The sequence below is a fragment of the Loxodonta africana genome, chromosome 22 (assembly GCF_030014295.1).
Source record: "Loxodonta africana isolate mLoxAfr1 chromosome 22, mLoxAfr1.hap2, whole genome shotgun sequence".
In the NCBI taxonomy this organism is placed as follows: domain Eukaryota; kingdom Metazoa; phylum Chordata; class Mammalia; order Proboscidea; family Elephantidae; genus Loxodonta; species Loxodonta africana.
The window spans coordinates 56,143,983-56,160,159 of record NC_087363.1 but is presented as its reverse complement, the minus strand read 5'-3'; the positions used below and the strand labels follow the sequence as shown (position 1 = coordinate 56,160,159).

At 43.6% G+C, this 16,177-nt stretch overlaps 1 protein-coding gene across 1 annotated transcript in view; it reads right to left on the bottom strand.

Annotated features, from left to right (window-relative positions):
* Window positions 1-16,177, bottom strand: part of PDZRN3 (PDZ domain containing ring finger 3) — a 275,570-nt gene that overhangs the window by 16,380 nt on the left and 243,013 nt on the right. Inside the window, exons 4-5 of the mRNA XM_023548073.2 lie at window positions 9,824-10,071; window positions 6,528-6,606 (exon numbers count right to left, since the gene is read on the bottom strand). Of these exons, the coding sequence (XP_023403841.2) occupies window positions 6,528-6,606; window positions 9,824-10,071 (327 nt within the window). The remainder of the gene's footprint in view (window positions 1-6,527; window positions 6,607-9,823; window positions 10,072-16,177) is intronic.

Here is a 16,177-nt window from a genome sequence, read left to right as displayed (position 1 = left end):
CTAAGGTGTGCCTAACCCAAGCCATGGTACTTTCAATTGCTTCATAGGCATGTGAAAGCTGGACCGTGAATAAGGAAGACTGAAGGATGGATGCCTGTGAATTATGGTGTTGCAGAAGAATATTGACTATACCACGGACTGCCAGAACAGTGAATCTGTCTTGGAAGAAGTACAGCCAGAATGCTCGTTAGAAGCAAGGATGATGAGGCTATGTCCCATATACTTTGGACATGTTACCAGGAGGGACTAGTTCCTGCAGAATGACATCATGCTTAATAAAATACAAGGTCAGTGAAAAAGAGGAAGACCCTCGAGGAGATGGATTGACATAGGGGCTGCAACAATGGGCTCAAGTGTAATGATTCCGAGGATGGAGCAGGATCAGGCAGTGTTTCGTTCTGTTGTACATAGGGTCACTATGGATTGGAACTGAACAACAACAATATTTACAGGACTAGATTGCCAGCAGCCACTAGGTGGATTCAAAGTGTCTACCTTTCAGTTAGCAGTCAAGCACTTAGTCATTGCACTACCAGGATTTCCTTATAATACAGCAATGTTGTTTCTGTGTGCCGTCAAGTCAATTTTAACTCATAGTGACTGGACTTACAGTGATCCTATATGGTAGTGTACAACTACCCTACGGTTTCCAAGGCTGTAGTTTTTATGGGAGCAGATCACCCGGTCTTTTCTCCCATGGAGCAGCTGGTGGGTTTGAACTGCGAACTTTCGGATAGCAGCCGAGTGCTTAACCATTGTGCCACCAGGACTCCTTAGTAGGGCAATAAACCAAAAAAAACCCCAAACCAAACCCATGGCTGTTGAGTCTATCCTGACTCACAGCAACCTTATAGGACAGAACAGAACTACCCCGCAGAGTTTCCAGGGGACAGCTGGTGGAATTGAACTGCCAGCCTTTTGGTTAGCAGCCCTAGTTCTTAAGCACTGCACCACCAGGGTTCCTGTAAGGCAAGAGTAGTTGAATAATAAATTCCATAGTAGAAGCAGTGTCTAACCTTGTATGCCCAGCACAGTGGGCGTGTAATAACATTGAATGATTAGATGAATGAATGAACTTGAGGTTCCAAGGCAGAATAAAAACCCAAAAGAAATTGAAGCTTGGTCCTGCCATTAACCAGTGAGATTGTAACCAGTGAGATTGCCTTGGGCAAGTCACCTAATTTCTCCCAACTGTTCCTCAGCCATCCTACAGTTTTATAACAAGATGTAATATTTTGTGGCCCAGTAGAAATTAAAATTTCTCAAACTTATTGAGTGATTTGTAAATTTCCAACATTTCATTTTGATTCCCAGCTAGAGGCAGGGCCTTACAGAATTGATCACATGACTGAAAGCACAGAGGTTATCAATACATATCCGTCTGTGATGATGGAGATAAGATTTCAAAGACGACCATTAATCAAACTGGTATGAATAATGTAGTAGCATTATCTGGATTACAGCTACCCCCACCACTGGTATCCTGTTGCTTGCTGGTCGAGATGGGCTATTTGATAAAAATGAACAGCTAAGTCTGACATTTCAGATGAAATTGAAACGATATTGCAATTAAGAGTATTAAGGGCGCCATTCTGCCTTGGTGATTCAAGCTCCGTTTCAGTGTCAGCCACTTTAATCAAACCGGACTCCCAAGACTAATTTCCATGGGTGACCCACCTCCAGGAAGACCAGTAACTGAAGCATAACTCTTTACCTTATCAGTCCAGGAGTGTAATACATATTTCTTTAAGTTACTTCAACAGTTGCTGTATCTATGCATGGCGCTATGTGGGATGTAGAGATGTCTCTAAGAAGACTGTGTTTTCCCTAAAGGAATTTAAATTTGACATAGGGTAACAGGCATTTATTCCCTCACTCAATAAATACTTATTGGTGCCTACTATATGGCAGGGGGCACTAGTGGTTCAGTGGTAGAATTCTTGGCTTTTTTGCAGGAGATCCGGGTTCGATTCCTGGCCAATGTACCTTGTGCACAGCCACCACACATCTGTCAGTGAAGGCTTGTGGGGTGCTATGATGCTGAACAGGTTTCGGGGAGCTTCCAGACTAAGACAAGGAAGAAAGGCCTGGTGATCTACATCTGAAAGTCATCCACTGAAAACCCTATAGATCACAACGGTCTGCAGTGGGACATGAGGGTGTCATAGGACCAAGCGGCATTTTGTTCTGTTGGTGCATGAGGTCACCAAGAGTCAGGGCCCAGCTCAGTGGCAGCTAACTCAATAACACCCTGTAGGCACCGGGATTATAACAGCAAATGAGTTAGACAAGAGCCCAGCTCTCCTGGAGCTTGTATTCTAGTGGGAGGGACAGACATTACGTAGGTAATGGCACTCTTGGGGCCAGAGTGCTTAGGTAGTCAGGGAAGCTTCTTTGGAGAGGTGACATTTGGGCAACAGACTGAGCTATGCAAAGATCTGGGAGAAATGTCATCCGGGCTAGTTAAGTGCAAAGGCCCTGGTTCCCTGGCGGCAGTACAGAGAGTGTATAAATTCAAGGACACAGAGAGAGTCATAAGGAACCTGACTCCACACAGGCAGGCTGCCCAAGGAAGGTGTCTGGAGGAGCCCTTGTGCTGTGCCTTAAAGGGCTGTGAAAACATTATCGATTGGCTGGGGCATTCTATATGCTGTCCAGGACAATTCCAACTCTCCTGTGATCTTCTTAGGTTACTCTGTGGAACCAGGGGATCATTTTAGTCCCCGTGTTGAAATGGTCGCTTTCCTTTCCTTTCTGGTCTCAGCGTTATATCATCAGAACACGATACAGGTGACAGCAGCTTCCCAGCCTGGATAGGAGGCTACTGATGAATCAGCTGGGAAATTAAAACAATAGATTAAGGAAAAAACCTTCTTCAGACATCTATTTTCTTTTTAATTGCCTACAGGAAGATCTAGAGCAGGTGTTCAGTACCTGAAAATTTATGGGTAATTATTTGGCTCCTCAACCCTTGGGTATACTTGGGCATAATCCCTTTATGTCTAAGCAGTTCCACAATAACAGGGATTTGACATTATCTAAATATGATCATTTTGTGTACTTTAAAAGAGAGAACATCTGTTTTTCTCTGTGTGTTTGCTTCAATAATATCCCAACCCACTCATATATATTTTATTCCCATGTAATATCCATGGAACAAGTTATTTTTTGCAAGGTGCTGATTTTAATTCAACTTAGATGATGAGCAGTGTGTGCTGAGACTGGCCCCCTTGCTCCTTCTGAAATCCAACCCAACAATGGGAACAAAATAGGAGAGAACCCCGAAGACAGACTGTTGACTGTTAACAAAAAATCCCACGAGGAGGCCAGAGTGATGCGTATGTGCCAGCTTCACTGAACACTGGATCAGCTTCAGGGAACTTAATTCTCAGCAGCGGGGTCTGTTTATCAACCTCCTTGAGCTGACCAGACTATCTCCCAAAGACACACCTCTGAAACAGAAGCAATACCAGAAGGCAGGTGATGTTCCCTAATGCAGATTCCCGCTCTGGTGAGCGGCCTCAGAAGACTCCCTGAGCCAGCACCGCCGCTGCCATCAACACCTCAGAACTCAGGAGGGGCCATTCCTCCAAAACCACGTGGTTCACTTTATTAACAGAAATAACCTGGTGACATCTATGTTAAACCAGTACTAGTTGCTATGGCCACCCCACGCATGTCAGAGTAGAACTGTGCTCCATAGGGTTTCCAATGGTTGATTTTTTGTAAGTAGATTGTCAGGCCTTTCTTCTGACGTGCCTCTGGGTAGGCTCAAACCTCCAACCTTTTGGTTAGCACTCAAGTGCATTATCTGTTCGAACCACCCAGGAACTGACATCTTTGGTAAGCCAGGTTTAGGGAACCGATTCATGGAGTGGCTGCTCCTACCAAAAGCCAGATGGTCCAGGAAGTTCACACTGAGAATGTTACTTCCTTGAGGGAGAAAGACTCAGTTGTGGCTAGTCTGAACGCTTCTTCAATAGTACCTCGCCATCTTGGAAAAAGACGGGCAGTGGAGAGGAGAGAAGAGTCCCTAGATCTCCACAGGCACCAGCACTGGGGCCTAGAATTTAGTAACACTGTGTCCACTGTATTTAATATTATGGGGACCTTTATTTTTGGGTAATCCCTGGATAGTGCAAATGGTTAACATGTTCAGTTGCTACCGAAAGGTTGGAAGTTCAAGTCCACCCAAAGGCTCCTGGAGGAAAAGCCTGGTGACCCACTTCTGAAACATTAGTCAGGGAAAACTACAGAGCACATTTCTACTCTGACACAGATGGGGTTGCCATGAGTGGGAGTTGCCTCCATGGCAACTGGCTTCCATTTATGGCAATAGATGCTGCTTTCCTATTTGTAGCAGTGGTAAAGTTTCCTTTCAAATAACTTCAGTTTCAACAAGTTAAATTGTCCTAACAGGAAGTACCAAATATTAGTTCTGGTGGTGTTCAGATATAGCAAAAAATTTTAAGGCAGAATGGCTAAATCTGGCAGAACTAGTAGGAACGCAGTGAACTTCCTGAAACCGTTTGCAAGCTTTTATACATATGGGCATTTTTCCAGAGAGGATGTAGCTTTCAACAGATTTTTCAATGGTGTTAGAAACTAAAAAAAAACTATTGCTATAAAGTCAAGCTTAACTAAATACCAAAGACCACAAAAGCTACACTACTTCATCAGTCCAGCTCCTGAGATGTGACACATTTAAAAGATCTCTATGTTGTCTCTATGACAAGGATCATCACCCAAAACCAGTGTTGTCACATAAAGGTTATTCCATAGCCTTTCTTCTGTAGTGTGGTGTTTTCCCAACAGTGTTCCAGAAGACATGTTAATAGGTACTTGGGCCAAGGGCAGATAAATAGGTTTGGGAAATCTGGCCTACTCTATACCCTCCCCTCCTCATGAACTAGGCCTGACGTTGGGAGGATGGGACACTGTAAATTGGAGATACAATCCTTATTCTCCTGAAGGGGCCAATGCTGTCCTTCCCCGAGCGATTGTTAGATGGCAAATGCTTTGGTCTGTCGCTGACAACAAGCAGAAACATTCAACAGTTTTCATAGTGAAGATAATTGCTATTCTAGTTTCGCAGTTCAGACCATCATATTCATTGAAGGAAAATTTTAAATTAAAAAAAAAAAAAAGTTCTCCATTGAGTCCAACCATGCCTCTAGGGCCAAACACTCGGATTTGACCAGATGCAGCTGGAGGCAAGGAGCCAGTTAAGTTGGCGGTCCACACATTCTGCTGATTTTAGTCTTCTGTTTTGGAATCAGAATTGTCTCGGTAACTTTAACGGAATTCTTGAGGAACACAGCTGGTTTCTACTCTGGGGCTGCACGGTAACCTACTGCCACTAAAAAATACATCAAATTCAGGAGTATTGGTAGTAGAGCCCAGATCAGTCAACTGTTGGCCATGAAACTGGACAACATGTTGTTGGATTTTCCCTAGCTGACCTCCTGATAGTGTCCAGGGGCTAAACCTTTAATATCAAGTGTCTCTGAAAGGCACCCTATTACCCTATTCCATAAAATCAGTTTTTAAAAACGTGCTTGTAATTTTTGAAAACACATTGAAAGTGCCTTCCCAAAAGTATGAATAAGTCAGTCTTGAAAGTTGGTGTTTTCTCTATTTGTTTTTTTAATGATGCTTATTGAAAGAAAAAAAAAAACAAGAAATAGAACTCTGATCTGGGATTGCCTAAATATTTTAAATCTTAAATATAATGTTAACTTGGCACTATATAGTATCTAAAACCATGCGTTATATTTGGTCTCAAATAGCACTGAAGGGGACTTAGGGATTTGTTTCATTTCTTCAAGATCAGAGTTAGAAGACTTCAAGTAGTGAATCAGTGGGCAAGCCCTTTTTGCTGGTTGTTATTAGGTGACCTTGAGTTGATTTTGACTCATAGTGACCCCACGTGACGGAGCAGAACTGCCCCATAGGGTTTTCTAGGCTGTAATCTTTACAGAAGCAGGTCGCCAGGTTTTTCTACCTCAGAGCAGCTGGGTGGGTTCAAACCACCAACCTTTCGGTTAGCAGCTGAGTGCTTAACCATTGAGCAACCAGAGCTTTTTGCTGTAGGGGGTCAGTTTTTCACTTTAGTATTTTATCCACCTATCCTTGAGCCATCTGCCTTTGGGTAAGGAGAGGCGATGACTCAAAGGGTAGCAAGGTGAGGAGGCTGACATGAGTTAGAAGAGAGTATGGATTTAATTGCCTGGCCTGAGTAGATTACTAGGATTCAAAAGTTGAGAACAGGGCTGAAAATGCCCAATCTTTTAATTCATCCAAATGAAAAAACCCTAAATTTCTGCTTTTTGGACCTGTTAAGCTGTTTTGCTTTTGAAGGGGGGAAGAAAAAACTCATCTGTGCTTTTCCATGCTGTGACTAAAAGTTTCTGCTTTTGATATTTTTCATTGGTATCCACAAACCAAACTTATACATATGGAGAATGTATTAGGCAGTCTCTGTTGTTAGGATGGGCCCTGAAAGGAGACAAGGATGGTCTACATACCTCCAATTCCAGCTCCTCCCTGTCCATCTCCTGATGAATGTAGTCATTGGGATCGTAGTATTCATGGGCTGAGGGATGCCTGGAAAAAAGGCAAAAGATCTTTAAGGACCCTGCTTCCGGTTATGAGTATCTGTTTTCACTACTCCCATCACGTGGCCCAGCAGTGAGCTGGCAGGTCACGGGAGCCAGCGCAGGAAATGGAGTTGTAAGGTTCTCTGGGCACTTTCACAGCTAGCTTCTCTCTGGAAGTGGATCCCAGGATGGGCAGGGGCTCCATCATCACCTTTCCACCATTTATGCCAAAGTCAGCTTTGTTTGTAAGAATCAGCTAAGATGCAAGGTGTCAGGAACTAGCTTTGTTGTTTTGGGGGACCATCCCATTATCCTATCATCCCACCAGTCCTGTGATTCAATGTGACTCATTTCTAACCCAGTCTCTGTGTAGGAGACAGGCCCATATTTAACCACCCTTATTGCTTTTTTGCTACATTGCATCTCCGGGGAGAAAAAGGCTGGACTATGCCATGGTGCTATGGCTGCAGCTGGTATGCCATCATCTAGGACAGTGCTTTTTCAAACTTTTTTGGCTGTACTGTACCCATAATAAGCACTATGTTTGACATCACAACCCAGTACATTACATACATGTATGTACTGTATATACAGAGATGCATAAATAAAATGCATGTGTGTATGTGTATACGTATGCATACACACACCCCCCAAGAGACCAGACGCTTGTCTTTCTCTAAGACAACATATGTAAAAACACAATTCACAAAACCCACCACTTCTTTGGAAACACCATTAATGGAACCACTAGGAGTAAAGGCAGTGGGAATTATAACATGTTTGGCTTTGGAAGGAGCTTAAGAGTCCATGGTGCCAGATGCAGACTGGAGGCTTCAACCTCTGATTGTTGGCTAGAGACTCAAACCTTCTCGTTCTCAAAAGGTCAGTGCAGCAATCAATGGGTTCTGGCCTTCCCTCCCAGGCGCTTAGTTTTGAAACAACAGATCAGATGCAAGTGGTCGTTTAAACAAAGGCTGGCTTTCAATTTTCTGGACCCATCAGGCAAATATACTGCCAGCACTTAAAGGGCTTTTAGTCCTGAGGATGCTGCTGGATGGCCTGAGCTTTCAAGCATCAACTAAACAGTCCCCTTTCAATCCCCATGCACTCTGGCAATGTGGTACATGCTGTTGCCTGACCCTGCAGCCAGGACCTGAAGATCTGACCTCTGGACTCTCCTGGCATTTTTCAAGTAGCCTCTTGGGGATAAGTCTTGTCATGTTAACTAGACTTAAGGGGAAATTAGAGGTTTGGCTTCTAAAAGGCCCATCACTGTGACAGTTCAATGTTGGAGAGTCGGGAGTAGCTTAAAGGCCTCATCAGTAATGAGAGGTGGTTTGAGTCCCTCAAGTCAAATAACTGGTTTGAATGAGCATACTCGGTGAATTGGCTGGTTGTGTCACAGAATCAAACTGGGATGCTACAGAGTATTTCACTGAAGAACTGGCAGTCGAGGTCAGACAGTTGTTAGGTGATGTCAATTTTCAACTCACAGAGACCCCATGTGACGGCAGAACTGCCCCATAGAGTTTTCTAGGCTGTAATTTTTATGGGAGTGGATTGCCAGGTCTTTTTCCCATTGGGTGGATTTGAACCGGCAACTTTAAGGTTACAAGCCGAGCGCCTAGTAACCGTTGCACCACCAGGGCTCCTTAGATCAGACAGACCTGTCTTTAAATCCAGACATGGCAACTTATGCTAAGTATATCCTGCCAAGCCTGCAGTTCCTCATCTGCATAAAAGGGACAGTGGTGAGAAATCTGTGCTGTCACAGGCCTCTGCACACGGCCTTGCAGGCTGAGTGCACGTCAGGCCGACGCCCTGTCCTCTGCCTTTACATGCTGTCAGCTGCAGCAGAATTTACTTTTTCAAGCCTGGGGAATTAAACGTGGAGTCTGATGACAGCTAACCATTAAAACCACAGATGAGAGGCCAGCCGTCCTCCAGAATGTGATGGAGCCACAGGAAATGTGTGCTCACTCCAGCTATTGAGTTACTAATAGAAATCAAACAGGTATCACTCAGAGATTTTCCCTGTAAGAGGTGACAATGCCCTTTGAAATAATGCATTAAGACAATTCTGTGAATCAGGAGCCAAGATGGGGAGATACAGGGGTGACCCTAATGTCAACCCCAGAGATGGGGAAATAGGCATCTTGTCCTCAGAGGTACACATTCACAGGAGAAAAGAGACGTTAAACTGGGCGTCTTTTAAGCCTGTGGTCTATCTCAGAAAGTTTCTTGCTCTTCATTTTCCTCTATCATTAAATAATTAATGATGATAACTTTACCATTTATTGGGTGCTTTTTTTTCCATATGCCACAGAGCCCTGGTGGCACAATGGTTAAGAGCTCAGCTGCTAACCAAAAGGTCGGCAGTTCGAATCCACCAGCCACTCCTTGGAAACCCTGTGGGGCAGTTCTACTCTGTCCAATAGGGCTGCTTTGAGTCAACATCGACTTCATGGCAATGGGTTTGGTTTTTCCATATGCCATGCTGAGAACTTTCCATACATTATTTCATTTAATCTTCCAACAATCCTATGAGACAGGTACTATTATTATCTTCATCTTAATACAGGAAAACTGAAGCTCAGGAAAATAAATTACCTAATATCCATGGCTAGAAATGAGTATGAACAGCAGGCTTGTTGGACTTGAAGGCTCTTAGCTACTCTACGTCTGAGAAGAGTCGTGTGTGAAGAAATTAACACGCTGTGCGGAATAACAGCTGTTATTTAATTGGTGTATGCAGTACTTATATGAGGCATGTGTGGGCTTATGACATGGATCCAGGTTTGAAATGAGCCCCAAGAAAGCTGAAGACACAACCTCCAGGGCTCTCTTTACACTTACTTTGTTGTCATTTAAAAGAATCATCAGCATTCCCTCCAGTTAGAACTACAAAATCTCCAAATTACCATTTGCGGTGATTAAACTTTATTCCGAAACAACTTTTATAACATTTGTAAGTAATTTTGTTCTTAGAATATAATTTGAATAACTCTGCTCCAGGGTTATAATAAAGTAATTAATATGTCGGAGCAGTTTTGTGCAGAAGTCAATTTATTGCCTCTATAAACAATAAAGTTAAACACGGGCAACTTGGAGGAGAATTATAAGAAGCATTAATTTTTTCCACCACACGGAAGGGAACAAAACTGACTTAAGTGTAATTACTGACCGAACTTAACCCGTGAGTGATTTACGACCACAGCACTTACTCTTCTGGCAAGAGGTATGGATCCAGCACCGGCGGGGCAGGAGAGGAGAGCCTGGACAGGGCCATGATGTGCTCAAAGGTGATGTCAGTTTGAGTTCCTGTGTCCACCAGCTGCAGCTCCGAGGGCGGCGTGAACATTTTGGTCCTGGGCGTTCTCCTCAACACCTGGACCACAATGGGCTCTTTGGCTGTCTTGAAGGCTTCCACAGCTTGATCATGAGTTGCTCTGGATAAGTCTTTGCCGTTGACCTGTTGAAAAACATTCCAGTTGGGACAGGATTACAATGAAGCCGAAACGAGAAAGATTAAACGTGACTTGAGTGGGAATCGACTTGACGGCAACAGGTTTGGTCTGGCTTTGGGTATCTTCAGGTACCTGGGTGGCATGAATGTTTTGCATTTGACGGCTAACCTAAAGGTTGGCAGGTTTTACCCACCCAGCCTCTCCTGGTGATCTGCTTCTGCAAAGATGACAGCCAAGAAAACCCTTGGAGCACAGCTCTACTCTGTTTAACGTAAGGGGGTTAGTTTTGTGTTTTGACTCTTTTCTTGGGTAAGAACATAAAAGGAAGAACCTCAATTCCCAGAGTGTGACTGCGCTGCTGGTGGGGGGGGGGGAGGAGTTTGGAGGTATACAGATCTGGCATTAAATAATAAATCTCACAGCAGGGGAGCCTTGGCTTCCTGCTGGCATATCTTTAACACAATTCCATCACTTGCTAATCTTGCCTGTTAAAGAAAAGACCAGCCTCAGGCTCAGAGCCTTTATCAGGCAATAATAGCTAACTAGAAATTAATTACACTGTTATGTTTTAATGGTACATATTTTTCCAGTTTGTGGCAGGTGATTCTAGTTTTCCTTTCATGGTACTGATATGAAGTTTCCTTTTAAAATGATTTCATTTACTTAAAAAAAAAAAAATTAAGTACATGATAGTATAGGCCATCCATGGATATGACAAATATTATGAAATATGACAAATATCATGAAGTAGGAACTCAAATGGTGGATGTTCGGGAAACAATAGCTAACTTAAGGGCTGTGTGGTTTCCCACTGGGTATAGTGCTTTTCGGGAGATCTGGTGGTGCAATGGTTAAGCATTTGGTTGCTAACCAAAAGGTTGGCAGTTCAAATCTACCAGCCACTCCTTAGAAACCCTATGGGGCAGTTCCACACTATTCTATAGGGTTGCTATGAGTTGGAATCAACTCAATGGCAATGGGTTTGGATAGGTGAATGCCTACTATCTTACTGGGAGTCCCTAGGTGGTACAAATAGCTAAGTGCTTGGCTACTAAACAAAAAGTTGGAGGTTTGAATCCACCCAGAGCCTCCTTGGAAAAAAGGCCTGGTGATCTACTACCAAAAAATCAGCCATTGAAGAGCACAGTTCTACTCTGACCCCACGTGTATGGTGTTGCTCTGATCGGAATTGACTCGATAACAACTTTTTTGTTTTTTCTGGACTGTCTATTGAATGACTTAAGGAGCCCTAGTGGCGTGGTACTTAAGAGCTTGGCTGCTAACCAGAAGGTTGGCAGTTCGAATCCATCAGCTGCTCCTTGGAAACCTATGGGCATTTCTACTCTGTCCTATAAGGTTGCTATGAGTTGGAAGTGACTTGAGAGCAATTTTGTGTGTGTGTGTGCGGGGGCGGGGGGTGCAGCAGTTAAGCACTTAGCTAACAGGAAGGTTGAAAGGTTGGGGGGTTGAACCCACCCAGCTGCTTTACAGGAAAAGACCTGGCAATCTGCTCCGGTAAGAGATTACATACAACCTAGAAAACTGTATTAGACAGTTCCACTCTGTCACATGGGGTTGCTATGAATCAAAATAGACTCGACAGCGCCTAACAACAACTGAACGACTTAAATGAGGAACGCTCTTAACAGTTATCCCATCACAGCACTGTGAAGTTGGCAGGATTAAAAATATGTATACATCCCTCTCTATAGCCTCAAATAAACCACATGAGATCACCGTACTAGTGAGCGGTGGGTCAGAATGGATTCTTTTCAAGTGGTACAATCAAAACTCACTCGACAAGGCTATTTTTAGAACAGCCTGAACAAGGATCAAGATGAAAGAGAAACCAGAATCTTATTTCTGAAAATGAAGTCATTCTGAGAAACATGGAAGTCCAACTATTTAGCTTGTTCTCCCTCATCCAACCCCAACAGAGAGCAAAGGCATATGACATTATGTTTGGATAGTTTGATAATGTTTTATGATTGAATCACGTGGCAGGATCCGAGATATCACAATATTATTCAAGTGTTCGTTTGTTTTTTTAAAACCAAATGCAAAACAGTAGCATAAGTATCACATTTCATAGAATATATGGCTGCAGAAATTTCTTGGCTTTTCAAGTCTTCTCTGGAGAGCAACACTGACCCATTTCATTCACTTAACATCAGAGTTCCTGAGTCTAAAATCTTTATATTAATAAGCCAACCTTTCAATATGCATGTTATATAAATGTCAAAATAAACACCAAACACAGCCTTTTCCTGTCTGGCATACACATATTTCCCCTTAGCATCTTGTATTTAAAAGAACCCTGACAAATAGGTCCATCCTCTGAGGTGGAAGAGACTTTGGTTTTCTTTGTCCAAGCAGAACATGCGTATTGATTCTGCAGATGTTTTTATATTTTTCCAAACCCTTTCACTCGGGCCTTGCTGGGACAACAACTCTTAGGTCAGAGTGCTTTGTAAACAACAGTTGGGTTAAGGAATAGATATGGGATTCTTCTCCTGTAATGAAGTCCGAATGAATCACGCCAGTGGAGATCATTTATGCCTTAGAGTCAATCTACCTAAGTAATTTATTTACATCATCAGGGAGCTAGGCAGAAAAGGAACTCTGGGCTACAAAATGGCTCAAGAGCCCCAGTAAATAAGGGAATGTCTGAACTGCCAAACTAAACTCCCCACCCTGGGCACTGGAAACACCAGAGCTTAACACCACAGCTACACTTCTCCTCCGTTGAGAAATGAATAAAAGGACACAAAAGAATTTTCTAGCTTTCCAAACCAGCTGACAATCTTGACGCCTTCTCTGCTTAGAGCCCAGAAGGGTGTAGGCTTGAGATAGGAGTGAACAGGGCAAGAATGGGGAATGAAAAACAACTTGGAGGACTGTGAAATTCATGCTGGGGTGGGCTATTTGAGCTGTATCTTCCATTAATGCATGACACCAAGAGTCAGCTAATACAGGAATTTACAGTGTGACAGTAAATTTATTCTGGGGTAAATGAATGTAACATACAGCACCTTGGGATACATAGATGAGGCCAATGTCAACTACTAGTCATATTGGTTTTCTCCCCTTGGTATTCACTATGAATTGCTTGTACCAAAGTTAGTTTTACCCACAATGAATTCAGACATGAAGCTTTCTGAATGGGTCCTGCAAGATAAGTCAAATCTGTGTATCCTCTGTTTATGTATAAATACCAGGCCTTTTGCCAAAGGGGAATGAACACGGGGCTTTTCTTTCTATGATGTCTCTTTTGTCTTCAACTTTTTGCCCTTTTCAAAACAAACACTAAACCTAAGTGAATAGGGGCCAGGGAATTGGACCCTAAGAGTCTCCTATTTGGGTCTAAAAAGAAACTCATCCTACAAGTACTTGCTTTTTACACACTTAACAGTCTTGCAAATACCGTAACAGGCGGTGTCAGTTGCCTGGTCAGCACCCCTCCTGACCTTCACTGCCCTGACTTTGTTTCCTTTCCAGCCAGATCAGAGATCATTCCCTCTGGGAAAGGCTCAAGGTGTGGATTTTGATTGGTTTGAGCCCATCATGGTGGTCTTGTTACTTTTGCCTAGTGATTTAGGCATGGGGACACAGCGTAACTCTGGCTAATACGTTAGGAAGGGGAATCCGCTAGGGAGCTTGTGGGGTTTTGTTTACATTTAAGTAAGAAATGAGGTAGGTAGCGATGGCACTTTTCTGCCTCTGGGCAAGTCTGCATGTGATGGCTGGACTTGTGGCAGCCATTTGGGACCATGAGGGAAACCGGCCTAGCCGGCCAAGTCAGCCACTGAGGAGGCAGGGTAGTGACATCATGAATGAGTGAACTAACCAAGCTCAGAACCTCTCATCACTACACTTCTTGTCATATTCAGTAATACATTCTTTACAATTTAAGCCATTTAATTTGGATCTTTATTACCAGTAGCCTAAAACAGCATAAATATCAAATCGGTATACCAGAAAACTAGGCAGGAATATATTCCCATTTATTCCTTCAGACATCCTTCTATCTGTACAAAAGCATTAGTCAAAAATGCTTCTCTGATTAGGAGTACATCTTAATCAGTTCACTTTTCTAGAAAAAAAAACACCTTTTCTAGAAAAGTGTTAGCAACTATTGTCTTTCTTGGATAAAACCCATCGAGTTGATTTTGACTTAAAGTGACCCGACAGGAAAGAGGAGAACTGTCCCATAAGGTTCCCAAGAAGTGGTTAGTGGATTTGAACTGCTGTCCTTTTGGTTAGCCTGAGCTCTTAGCTGCTGCACCACCAGGGGCCCTTTACTTGGATAGATTTTTATAAACCAGAGTTAAAAGGGCTGAGCCTATGTTTAATGGTACCTAGAAAATGATGACCACCACCCATCTGTCAGTGTGTCGCACTGTGGTGGCTTGTGTGTTGCTATGATGCCAAAAGCTACACCACCAGTCCTTCAAATATGAGCAGGATCATGGACAGATTTCAGCGGGGTGATCTACTTCTGACAATTAGCCTGAAAATCCTACGGATCACAACAGAATACTGTCAAATATCGTGCTGGAAGATGAGCCCTGGGTTGGAAGGCACTCAAAATACATGGTGGCCACCACGTTGGACTCGAACATACCAACTATCGTGAAGATGGTGCTGGACCAGGCAACGTTTTGTTCTGTACATAAGCTCGCCATGAATGGAGCTGACTAGACAGCAACTAACAAAGGTAACAGAAGAAGATTAAGGACCCTCCCAGATCAGACGAAGCTAAGAGGATTCTCAGGGCCAAACAGTTTTCCTGTGTCTCAATGTACTCAATTACAAAAGCGGGAAGGCTCCTTTATACCAGTACAACTAAGGGTATTACTAAAAAGCTCTGATGCAACAACACTGACATCATCCTTCCTGCGCAGGCTGCGGAGGAGAGTGGTGGCAAACACAAAGGGAGGCCTGGGGTTTGGGGTGACTGAGAAATGTGCTCTCATGCCATCCCCAGGACCTTATCACTAGATCCCACAGAAAAGCATTCCTGACCAATGTGCCGAAGGGAACGGTTTTAGTAGCCCAGTGTTTTGCTGTTTTAACCAAACACAGCTCAAGCCAGCACCTCTACAAGCCAGGTAACCTCCTTTCTTACTCTGGGATGGAGTGCGCAGTGGCGGGAACCTGGGCATCGGGCCTGGGTTGGAATCCTCATTTTACCATGTCCTGGTTGTTGGGCTTTGGGTAACTGAACTCTTCTAAGTCTCAGTTTCCTCTTCTGTAAAATAAATGTAATTATAGTGCCATGCCTCTTTGTCACATACAACTTTATAATAATGCTATCTCGTCCTGGTGGCGCAGTGGTTAAGAGCTTGGCTGGTAACCAAAAGGCCAGCAGTTCGAATCCACCAGCCACTCCTCGGAAACCCTATGGGGCAGTTCCGCTCGATGGCAACAGGTAACATGCAAAGGGAGTCCCGGGGTGGTGCAAATAGTTAACTTGCTTGGCTGCCAAGATTGGTGGTTCAAGTCCACCCAGAGGCACCTCAGAAGAAAGGCCATCAAAAACCCTGTGGAGCACAATTCCACTCTTACACAGGTTTGCCATGAGTCGGAGCTGGCTCAAAGGCAACTGGTGGTTTAACATGCAAATAAGAAAAATTCATTAAAACAATCTCTAAACCAAAGCAGCAAATCTGGCCTAGTTAGGTGGCCTTAAGACAGATTTCTGTACTGAAAAGACTTCTTTATTTCCCGGGAAGACCCCTTCCCATCCTGTCCTCCTAGGCTACCAAAATGCACATCAATGTTTTCAGTCCTCGAGTTCGGAGCGTCTGGGTGGGTCCAACAGATAAATCGTACAGGACTTGACCCCGGCCACGCACGCTACTTGACGAGGTATTTTCGGGATCATTACACTCTCTTAAAAGAGACCAGGCGGGAGTTTACCATCCTATATAATCCATTTTTGCAGGCAAATTTATTTTGAATTACCTTGTGCATATAACACTCATTACACCGTCATCTGAGAATCGCATCGCTGAGAGACTTAGCAAGGTGATGACTCTGGTGCCCGCGATCAGCCAACCGAAAATGACAGCCTTTATTCTGGGGATTAGCATCGCATCTACATTACAC